This window comes from Apaloderma vittatum, unplaced genomic scaffold, assembly GCF_000703405.1.
Source record: "Apaloderma vittatum isolate BGI_N311 unplaced genomic scaffold, ASM70340v1 scaffold30705, whole genome shotgun sequence".
NCBI lineage: Eukaryota > Metazoa > Chordata > Aves > Trogoniformes > Trogonidae > Apaloderma > Apaloderma vittatum.
In genome coordinates, this window is record NW_009716151.1 from 33,790 (window position 1) to 46,026 (window position 12,237).

The window sequence follows — 12,237 nt, forward strand, 5'->3', positions numbered from 1 at the left end:
AGGAACGAGCTGCCTGTGGCCACAACTGTGCCCCTCTGCTGTCCCTGCAGCCGCAGCCCACAGAGCCACACCGACCCACCTTCACCTGACGGACATCCCACGCCGCTGGTGTTGGCTGCTGTCGGTACCTACACCAGCTGTGTTAAAGCCACTCTGTCTCTAGCAGACGCACAGCACACAGGCACCAGCAGCAAGGAGCATCCTGACTTACTCCCCACCCTGTGCTCACATGTGCCACAGGAAGGGCACCTCATTTCCGAGCAAACGCAGTTAACAGCTTCTCATTCGGATCTGAAATTCTGCCCACATGGGTCTAATAGTTCTGGTGCTAGAAAATCCTAGCAAAAGCTCAGAAAAAGGTTACAGCAATGGTAACCGATCAAATGTTTACCCAAACTCATTGTGGATGCAAGAACAACCACAGCTAGGAGCTAGAAACAAAAGTGCAGTTTCTTTGCTTTTTATCTTCCCTCCTTGGATCTTCCCAGGTGGAACAATTTCCCCAGTGAATACACAGCTCTTACATTTGCTTGTTAGCACCCCCAAATTAGTAGGTGTGAAGTCAATATCCTTTTGCCTATTTACTCCTAATGAGTCACCAGTCAGAAACTCACTTAAAAAAAACCCCACCACAAACGGTTACAAATGCAGCTGCAGAAGCAAATGAAATAAAGGCAAGAATCACCGCTGAGCAAACGCTGCACAAAGGCAAGGGGCTGGGCACACCACGCAGCACCCCACCATTGTCACCAGCTAAAATCTAACAGCTTTGATTTGCCTCCCACCAGCTAAAATGGTTTGAAATGCAAGGTCTTAACAAAGGTGCAAGACACAGGAGGAATGGGAGGCACTGCTGGGCACTTAATCTCCTTTCAGTCTCACACAGGAGCTCCAGGAATGGCTCTGCTGAAGCCGGTAGAGTTTCATGAGTGTAGGAAAGAGGATAATCAGGCCTCAGCTGTAACAGAGATCCAGCCCTGCGACCCCTCCACACAAGCAGCAGAAACATTATTTGGGATTTATACTGAAGCCAGCTTCAGGTGAGCTCCTTTGCTGCTGGAACCTTGGACAACAGCACAAGACCAGCCTTCAGCAGCTGCAGAGTTCACCCTCTGCCTCATCAATGTGTGCTTTGAAACTAGGAACCCAAAGCACCCCTCAGACTGCTCCAGCATTCACCCCACAAAATCCTGCCAGGGCAGTAGCAGGGGGTTTGTGGTGATGGTATCCCTCACACCCATACAAAAGCCAACATTTACACATGGGGGGTATGGACACACTGTGAGCCTCATGCATGTCCCTGGCTGAGCACTGAGGCCATGCAGACGTTATTTTTTTAGATTTATCTGGGGTTTACACACCACCCTGTTCTTAGCCCTTCCCTGCTGCTTCTCCATGCCGAGTTCTTCATGCCTCCAGAGGCTGTGGGTGACGTCCCCTGCTGCTAGAGCTCCCCTCTCGCATCCAGCTCTCTGTTTCCTCTCCTGCTTGTCCTTACAAAAGCACTTGAGAACATTGGGTATAAACCAAACCATACCAGCCGTGCCAACTTGAAGTCAGGACCCCAAGTGTACGTCACCTACCATATGCCCAAATGCCAACAGCTTGCGTCACTGGCATGATGCTCGGGCACAACACCTGCTCCTCCTCTGTCCCACCGGCACAGCTCTTGCACAGGGAACAGAAGCTGCCAAGCAGCATCAGAGAACAGTCATCTCCACAGCACTACCTGGGGCTGGACCCTTCCAGCCAGCACAGCTGCCATCCAGTTGTGATTGTCGGGAAACTGCTTGTTGGAGAAGACCCAAAACTCATTATAGCTAGCAGAGTCATGGCAGATGGTAGGATTTTTTTTCTGATTGCTTTAGGAAGAGAGGTGCCCTTCTTGGCAGCTGAAAATGCAGAGGAGAAGACTTTTCTATAGGCACTCATTTCAGCTCTCAGAAATGAGGGCAAAATAAACCTGAGCGCTAGCCAGTGATGGTTCAAGTTCAACCACCCCAGATAGTGTCAGCAAAGGACACACACACCCCAAAGCAACTACAGCAGAAGTCAGGGACACAAATCTCAGGAGACATTTAGAAGGTCTCAGTTCCTATGCCACCATAAAAGCATGAATTGTCTGTCACGGGCATTCAGAACATACTTAAAATTCATCAGGGACCAAAGTGTGCACTATTTATTGCTGGCCCAGCTCATTAAAAGGGATGCTCATAGAGTGCAACCATGCGACCATCTCCCTCCAACCCCAACACCTCTCCTCTTCCTCACAGCAAGAAAAAAAATAGGGGTGGGTTTGTTTTGGTTTTTTACTGGCCCTTCTCACTCCCTTTACTTGCAGCTCGCCTTCCCCTTCTTGCGAGCGCTGAGACCGCAGACGCTCTACACGTGTTCTCCTCGGCATCCGACTGGCAGGCAGTCTGGAAAATGCCAGTATTGGAACGGCCTGAATTCAGCGGTTTCTGAATGCTGATCGGACACTATTTCATTCAAGCCACAGATAGTCATTTTTGGGGGGTATTTCCAGCTCCCTTTTCGGACTCTTTCAGATTACCCAGTGTCACGCATCAGCAATTTCTCCTCTTCGGACCTTCATTATTTTTCACCTTTCTGCCGAGCCTGAGGTTCGGTGCAGTTCTGTAGGGGACCGGGCTCTTCCCTCCTCTTCCAGACAGCCACGCAACGCTCCTGGCGTTGTTAATGTTTGCTGTGCTCCACCTCACAGCTGCGGAAATTCCTGACTATCTGGTTTTTAAAAGTGCTAAGGTGAAACCTGAGTGATTCGAGTGCCTTGGTTTTTACAAAGCCTAACACCTTCCTTGAGGAAACCCCAACCTGAAAACAGGAATTGTCTCACAGCATCTAAAACCACTAAATAATTACATATAATGATGCTACAGATGAGGTCTCCATTAGCACCACCTCTTTAGCATCTCTCCATTTGCAACGCTTTTATCCCAACAGCACACCTAGAGGGTGACGAAATGGTGCAACCCTTGTTTTGTAGATGAGGGAGGGATGCACAAGGAGATTCAGAGAATGAAATTTGTGTCAAGTCGTTATATGCGAGGAGTCCTCTTTGTCTAGAGGACTCAGCCTCAGTGTCCCACCGCCTATCTCGGGCAAAGTGAAGATGCTCCAGCTGAGCAACTTGGCTACCACCATCACCGTTAAGTCTCCAGCAAAGCAAGCTACTGACTTCAGGTGTCTCAAACAGCAATTGAAGGAGATTCCATGTTATGTCCAAGCAGGTGGGCGCTTCTTCCAAGTTCTGGACTTCCCATCCTGGCTGTAATTAAGAGTGCTCTTAATAGGGTTACTGACATTTTTCATTTCCTCCAAATGTTTCTTATGAAGGACAAATCTCAGTGGCCACTTGACAACACGCATGGCAATGTACACCACAGCCAAAATTTGCAAGACAATTTGTTGACGATTTTTTCCTTCTGCCCCTCTCCAAAGTAAAAGCAATTAAGAAACCCTTTCAGAAATGTGGGCTAGCCTATTTGAAGGGCACTTCTAATTGCTAATTGAATTCATGACTGGCTGAATACTTAGATATGGGAAAACCTCAGATACCACAATATAAGGCTTGATAACAGACCCTAACCTAAACCAACGGCAATAAACTCAAAGGAGCTCTCTCAGCACTTGTGTACAGAATCACTCACAGCTTAGAAATATATTTAAAATTATGCAAACTTCTTCCAGAACTTCATCATAGAAGGGTTTGGATTGGAAGGGACCTTAAAAGATCATCTCGCAGTACCCACCCAGCAGTCCTCAGGTACAAATTTCAGACAAAAGTAATCTTTGTACTAATACACACAGCGTGTTTTCCAAGTCACGGAGGAGAAAGGGAAGACCTAACTTTGCTTCTGTGGTATTTCATCACAGCCAGGAAAGACATTTAGAAAGCAGCTGCTTGAGCTTCATGGGGAAAAAAACCGTAATCACAGCAAGGCAGGAACAGATAATATCATATTGACCTGTCTTCAGCGTCTGGCATTCACATTTTCATAAAGCATCTCACAAGATAAATCACTATACTAATAATATTTGTATTGATTATCTAAACTGAAGCAGCAATCAACTCCATTGTCTCACTTCCTCTTAAATTGCTCACAGATGGGATCCTATTTCTTATTCTGCATTTCTAATGGGAGCACTTAAATCACAGCACAGAATTATATACACACACAAACTGTTAACAAAAACCCTTTTATGACTTGCACGAAAACAAAGATTTTTCACTTTGTAGCTCACTTTCCACTCCACACAGAAATTAAAAATGACAAATTATCAGCAGACCTCCAAATTACTTCTCCTCGTTATTTGTGGGTGCCTAATATTTACTGACAGACAGGCCTATGTTTTCTGAGCCCTGATTGGTATTATGGAAGCTTGAAGTTTGGACATAGAGCCAAAAGCTGATTTTTTTTATTCCTTTCTCCCCCCTCCCCACCTTCCACGAAAGCCAAGGCTGTTTAATGTATCTCCAAGTCTAGAGGCAGAGAAGTCAAAAATCACTGTAGTGTCAGAAGAAAAATAACCAACAGCTTCTGCTGTGACCACAGGTACCAAACAGGGATGGCTGCAGAAGGAGCTGACCAGATTCAGAGCTGGCCACAGCAGGAACTTGGGATAGCAGTTATCAAAACCAAAAGTAAAGGAAATGGGCAGTGAGCACAGTGTTTGAAACCGGTTTGTCACGAATCCGAAACCAAAAGGCTTGCATGTTCCTTCCCAAACTTCTCATCCTGCCTAAGCAGAGCTTTCACCCACCCCAGCACGGAATAAAAGATAAAAGCACCCTGAACGTATAGACGGTTTGCACGAGGTGCTTATAATGCATTTCTAATGGCTGCCAGACTTCTCAGAGTCTCCTGGAGGGTGAGGGCAGGTGAGGCTCCCCACAGCCCAGCCCAGCCCCCTGGGACCCCACATGCCCAGCCCAGGACCCCCAAGCCCCATCCGCCTCCCCGTGCCTGCCTCCAAACGAAAACATCACCACCGCTCCACTGCAGATGAGAAAGGGAGGCAATTTAAGAAACAGAAAATATAAAGCAACCAGGGAACGCTGGGCAAGGGGACGAAAAAACCCAGAGCCAGAACACAGCAGCTGGACGGCGAAGGCTCCTCCAGCTCAGCCGGTCCCCAGGACCCATATGACCGTACAGCTGCCATGGTGAATGATCATCCCCTACACCGAGGTCAGCTCTGTCCCCGGGCTAAGTAAGTGAAAATAAATGGCTTAGAAGATAAAAGGTCTTTTAAAAAAAATTATTTGTCTTGTTGTCATGTCAAAACTGTAATGGGAATAGAGTGGAGGCAGCGCTACGTCATTTAAATAGGAAACAGCCACCCCGATGGTTCAGCGGAATAAATTACAAAGCAAATCGCAGTTCACACGGGGCTGATGGACAGCCCCTCTGCACGTACCTGCCTCCTGGGAAGAAAAGCAAGTTTCTGAACGTCCAGCCTGTGGAACCTATATTTAACTAACCCCAACTGCTACTCGGGCTACATCACCCATCTTTCTTGTAGGTCAATTCTGCACCTTCCAGGCGCAAATTTAGTTTTTTTAGGGTTTTATGTTGGGTATTTTAATTTTCTTGGGGTTTGGTTTGGGTGGTTTTTTTTAGTTTTTTCTTTCTGATCTTCCCAGGAGGGGGATCAAAATTGATGTTAACTGTGCTAGGAAGGGAAAGGGTTAATCAGGTTTCCCAAGGCAGCTTGCTGTTAAGGTGCCAGAAATACCGAAGGCAAAGAATGACTTGCTAAAGATGGGACAATGGCACTGGTATTTTGCATTTGTTTCCAGGCTTTGAGATAGAACAAATGGGAGTCATTAGTGAAATGAGTTTAGGGAGTTCTAAATTAGCTGTCAGGCTGCCAAACCCGAAGAAGTGCTATGTCAGCTCATTAATTCTGGAGAGCGCAGGAGTACCCAAACCTAGGAAGGAATCCTGCAAAATTCAGAGTCAATTAAAGGAGGCTATTTTGCTATAATAATATTTTCCACACGTATTACACCTCCTCATGGAACAGAGCCCACTTCTACCACAAATGAAATCTCTGGCGGGATGGAGTGTGGCTGATGTCTAGACAGCTGTAATGTGCTCTCCATGGGCTTGTCCACTGGCATCTCTGGGAAGCTCCAGCTAGAACAGGAGGCAGGGACTGCCAGCTGTGGAGAACATCACCCAGGCTGGGATGGCCTCAGGAAGGAGGCACCCATTACCCTGAAATCTTTGCTTTAAAAAAAATCAGCCAACCAAGCCAACAAAAAAACTCAAACCCACAAAAAAGCGCATTTGTACGGGGTGTGATGTTCTGTACGAGGAACACCCATGACGTGCGGAGGTAACATCTGGCATTACACGCACACACCACCTTCGGGATGTGCTCTCCTCCTTGGTCTGCCCGACCTCAGAGCTGTTGACACCCTGCTAGCCACCCCACGCTTCGCTAACCTCTCCAAACCTTCTGTCTCAGGAGCATCTCTTGAGTCCAGAGCCAAAACCCACTGAACTTTGAGAGGACTTCACCGGCTCAGGGTCCATCCCTCCGAGTAGCTGAAAACACTGGGAGCGCGGGGATGCCGAGGAAGAGTGATGTCACGCCTCTGCATGGGCTGCCCTCAGACAAAGCCCCCATGCTGCAGACCAGCAGATTTATAAACAAGAAAGTTTATCAAATAGACGGCTTTTTTCAACAGACAAAATACCACCAGACAGCGATTTGGAACACACTGACTAACGATCTACCTACACTTCCCACATCCCAGCCTTCGGGACACCCCAGCACTTGCCACAAATAAAAGCCACCTCCACAGAGAGGGCAAGCCCACAACGCTCCCAACTCCTCCCTCGCTTCACTCCTGATGGCTATCACTTCTCACCGCCCCGCAGGACAGCTGTAACCGGGGACAAATTAAAACAAAAATCACATGGCTGTGAAATACAAATGAGGCAAAAAATGCCTTCACTGGACCAAGAGAGCTCTGTCTCCCCAACTGCGCCGGATACAAAGATCGTGAGCAAACAGGATAGAATGTCTTCTGCCTTTTGTGAAATGAAAATAAATGAAAGGATCTAAGGTTTCAGGTCACTGATCCCTTGCTTCCCTATCTGTACCATTTATCGGAGGTAGAATATAAAGGTTCCAGGTCCTTTTCTTTTGCTTTTTTTTTTTTTGTCAGCACTTTAATGGTTGTTTTTTCTCCTTCCTCCTTTCATTTTCTGAATGACAGGACAACTTAGGAAGCTGTAAAGTAATAATAAGCTTATAACAGGAATATTGTTTTTCTGGGCCAGTGCAAACTCCTTCTGAATAGGTTGAAGAGATTAAAGTAAAAATGCAATCTGTAAATAGATCAGTCTTTTAATTAGTTTATAGTCTGTTAAGAGATAATATTTTGCTCACATAGATCTTGTGTTATCTGAAGATCTCGGAGCACTCTGTGAACATCATTTAAGCCTTAAAAAAACCCCACAACCTTGGGAGATAGGTAAGTGTATTTAGATTAATTAGTGTTGCTGTGAGAAGCAGGCACTATTATTAGATTTAATTTAGCCCAATAATTGACTTATCTGTTAATGGATTCTAATTCATCTGAGAAGGGATCAAATCCATCTGATTAAAAGGATTACATCGACTCAATTAATTCTATTAACTGACTTAATTTGCCATTTAATAATTTGACACATGGGGCCAGATCTTGGCCCCAAAGAACGCATAAACCAAAAATTACATACCGGAATTATTATGCAAAACTATGCATGCATTTTTCCTTGCCCATGGCACTTGTGGACCCCAGAAAAACATTCAAGGGGGCTTCCTCTGGCCGAATTCCCCCAGTCCCACGAGATCTTCTCTCCCTGTCCTAGGGCTGGCTGGTCACTTGGCTGTACTCACAGCGGCTGGCTGGAAACGAGCGATTCACTGCCTGAGAGCTGCTACCTCCCCTCTCTCCTGGGGCATTCTCTTCAAGAGGTGAGAAGTTTTGCAGAAGTCAATAAAACCTTGCAATAAAACTACCCCCCCTTCAAAGGCAGGACAACCCTCCCATGCCAGCCATTTGGAAGCTGTGTAGGTGCAAAAAAACCAAACTAAACCAAACCGAAAAAACACAGCGCCTCTTCACTTGGACCCTGTTCTTGAACCAACTGTGAATGTATGGGAGGAGAGGGAGAAGAGGTGCCAAAATGTTATTAGCTCCCCCATCCTTAAAACCAGCTAGTGCTAATTGCTGGTGATGAGCACGATGAATCTCCACCACAGCCACGTGCCCGAGAAAGCTTCTCACATTCTGACCGAGCCCGCGCTGCCCTTGCCTGACGTTACCTTCTCGTAATGGGACTGAGCTGCTGGGAGAGTTCAGGGCTGGAGCCAGCTCACGAGCCCCTTTTCCCACATCTCCTGCCGCTTCTCAGACACTGGCCCTTGCTTGTCCTCCCAGAGCTCTCCCTGGTCCGTAACCCTCAGGGCATCGATCTTCATCACCCCCACCATCATCCTCCCCGTGAGTAGGGTCGGGGCTAAGGCAATGGAGAAGGTGGGAGATCACACCGTCCGCAAGGGCCACGAAGGCAAGAGACAAGCTGGGCTGAGCCTGGCTCCGACCAATCGTGCCAGCACACGGCAACGGGGAGGCAAAGGGCAGGAGGAACATCAGCCATCTGCTGCGCCCAAGGAAAGGTGTCCTCCTTCAGAGGCAGATCCGACCAGCCAGACAGGGACAGGGATCAAAAGTTTGCAACTGTTGAGATCCCCAGACCTGGTTTAAGCCTCTCTCTGGTCTTGATCAAAGGTTACTCCATAATAATGCCTCGGGGGGAGGGGTTCCCGGCACATAATGAATCCTGTGTCATTGCCTTTGTATGCAGTTTTGGCTGTAACACAGATGGTTCTCACTTCAGTAACTCCGACATCTCTCCCCCCTTCATTATCACAGCAAGGAGCTCTGCGTGGTCACATCCTGGACTTCCACGTCCCACCTCACTGTCTCCCCGATTATCATGCTCGGAGTGTTCCCGTGCCAAGCCAGATGATGAACAGATTTCCATAACCTTTCAGCATGGCGAGGGACGGGACGGCTTTCCAGCTCGACGCCTCAAGGAGTTTTACCAGGAGGCGAGGCGGGGAGGGAGCGGGCAGCACTGTCAGCGCTCTGGGTTCCTAGAACGATGGCAGCAGCCAGGAACAGAGGTTTTAGGAGCTCCCTGGATGGGAAACCTCAGGCTCTGCCATTGTGCGGCATCACCACCGGTCACGGGCACGCTCCTGCGCGAGGATTTGTTGTTCAGACGTGATTGCATATGTATGAAGGGGACAAGATGGGCTTTGACACATAAATTAGCACTTGTCAGCTGCTCACGGGCACAATTCCCTGCTGCACTCCACTGTAAATGCTGCCTTCTTTTATGGAGGCGAAAAACAACATCACGTTACCTGACAGTCACCCTGGGCAAGAGCCTGTCCCGGGAAGCCAGCGGCAAGCATGCGCGACTAGTTCACATATCAAACCTGACGAGGATAAATGCGATACAATGACATGATAATTAGCAGCCAAGCAGCGCTTTCCCCTCTTGCTTTATCTGGAAATTTGGGAATGACAAAGGACAAGGCTGATGAGACCGCAGGGCTTTCCATGAGGTGACACTACACAACAGCACTGGGGATTCATTTCCCACCAGCCAGGTGCTTTCTAGTTGGTGGCACAGCTCACCCCACTCCGCCACCCGCCCACCTTGGCAGCAGCTGCTCTCTGCGTTCCTCACCCTGCCTGAAGCTCCCTCAGAGAGCTTCAGCCACTCCTGGATGTTGGCCTGCCACCATCACAGTCCACCTCCACCTCACCAGCGCTGCACGTGAAGTCAGCCCCACGAGAACACGCGGGCTGGCCAGTGCGCACACACCTCTGCAACAGTGCACGGGGACAAACATCCTTAAGAGAAAAAGGACCAGTTCTCTGAAAAGCCATGAAAAAGCCTCCCAGCAACCAACCCAAGCAAAGGTATCTCTGCCACAACCACCTCAAAACATACCAGAATTATGGATTTTTTTCTAAATTCAGCCTACTAGCAGCATTTCTAGCACACTGCTTGTGTGTGAATCACAATGAGATCTGTAATTCTTGCAACCAGAGGAAGTTCAATTATTTGCATTCCAAAAAAAAGATCCACATGCCCCAAGATTTAACTTAAGCTCTAGGGTCCTCTCATAGCTCCCAAGTCAGCTTAATTTCAGCTCAAATCAAATACGCCTCCCCACATACACTTTGTCCTACCTAGAAAGATGAGAGTGCTTCACTGAAGCACTGGATTTGTCCTAACTCAGGCCTAGAGTTCATGGGGAACAAACATCCCTGGGTATCATTTATGAATTAGAGCAGACACTGCAAACTCGTCCAGTGAGCAAAAGATTTTTTTCTTCACCATTGTAGACTAATAAACTGGGACATGACACTACTGTGGGAACTTCTTGCAGCTGGGACCTTGCTCCTACACAGCAAATCCCATGCTCTTAGCCTAGAAAGGTTTTTTTCCTTTTTATCCTGTTTTTTATATTTTTTTTTTTCTCCCCAGATATTCTCAGCCCAACATACAGGATTAAAGTATTTGACCTGAAGCCTGGGAGATCCCAGTAAATATTCTTACCATATTTATCTCCATCTTCTCCTTTGGCACTGATCCTCCTGCCGAGCACTTGGATGTGCTTCCCACTCGTCCTGCTGTAGAGCTGATAGAGCCGGAGCTGCTTCCTGCTCACGTCGTCCCTCGCTCGCGTCTGGTTCTCCACATGTATCCGAAAATCTACATTCTCCTCGGCAGCAAACATCTGAGAGGGGATAGGGAGGGTGGAGGGGAGAGAAAACAGAACAGCCCATGAAACCAAATCAGCATCTTGGATGGAAAGGTTGAACACCAACCTGCCAAGGGGCATGTGATGCAGGAGGACACGGATTTGGCTGCCCTTCCCTCGACAGCTGCGGCCGTGGTATCAGACACTCAACGCGCAACTCTAGCCAGAGCTGGCTCTCAACATTAAACCAGATCTGGGTTTTTACAATCAAACTGTGGGGCATTTTTTTTGAGTAAAAACGTCTGTTCAGTCCTGCTTTGGTTTAATCCTGCTCAGCCATGCTGACCATAAATTAAGGTCTCCTTTGCGTATGCAGAGCCTCTACCAGGTTACACGGACACACGTGGGAGGAAAGGGGTGGACAATTCTGTTTCAGAGAACTTGTGCTTCACCTTCAGCAGTTGCATTGGCTCCCCGGACTAACCACAGGGAAGAAGTCAAGGGAAAGAACTATTTAGGCTGAAGCTAGCAAACTTGGACTTGCAGCATCCCACAGGCATAAAATCTACTACAATGAAAAGTGTCATTTGTACATGGGCAGTCTTCAGCCTACGTTTCTGCCAGCTTTGCTTTTCAGTGAAGGCAGCTCCTTGGCGACCATCTGTGGAGGCACCTCATGGCCACAGCTTAGGGAGAGATCATGAGGATCAGTGAGAGCCAGACCAGAACATCCAAGCGCCAAGGTCGTTATCTGCAGTGGCCTCAGCCACTTCATAGTTATTTTTCTTTATGGCCAATGGATTAAATTAACCTGAGTTCATCACAACCTTAGAGTATTGCCAGAAGCTTTCTCTGACACACTTGCCCTTTTCTGAATGCCTTGTTACCTAATTGTTCCCAAGAAACACCAAAACCAAGATTCCTGCTTTTGCTTCCAGAGATTCATCCTGCCTTCCCCAAGGCCAGAGGACCAGGCAACTCAGACGTTCTCAAAAAGCCCCCCCAAAGGGGAGGTTGGACAGCACACACCCTAAAGCACTCCATGCCCAAGCAATCTGAAAGCCCAGAAATCGCTCCGCGATCCATCCCTGAGAGCATTTGGACCACAATGTCCACGCCGCGTACCTCAAACTCACAGACGGACGATATTTTGGTGGCAGACACCCTCCACAGGACAATAAACCATTTGGAACCCAAAAGCAAAAGATAATCGAGCAGCACGCACACATGAAACTGCTGCACAACAGGCAATTTTGAACTTGACCAAGACCATTCAAAGTCTATTTGCTGGTGGTGAGCTCTAACCCTGTGTACCACTTGTGTAAGAGACAAAAGCCACCACACAACCAGAATCACATAGGACCTCTATAATGCCTAGATCTGGACCAGCAGGGGAATGACATTTACTCCTAGCTGGGTTACTCCTCC

The 12,237-nt window shown here is 47.8% G+C and overlaps 1 protein-coding gene across 1 annotated transcript in view; it reads right to left on the bottom strand.

Moving 5' to 3' along the window:
* Positions 1–10,845, bottom strand: part of FGF18 (fibroblast growth factor 18) — a 44,023-nt gene extending 33,178 nt beyond the window's left edge. The window contains exon 1 of the mRNA XM_009869417.1: positions 10,665–10,845. Coding sequence (XP_009867719.1) covers positions 10,665–10,845 — 181 coding nt within the window. The remainder of the gene's footprint in view (positions 1–10,664) is intronic.
* Positions 10,846–12,237: the final 1,392 nt, after the last annotated feature.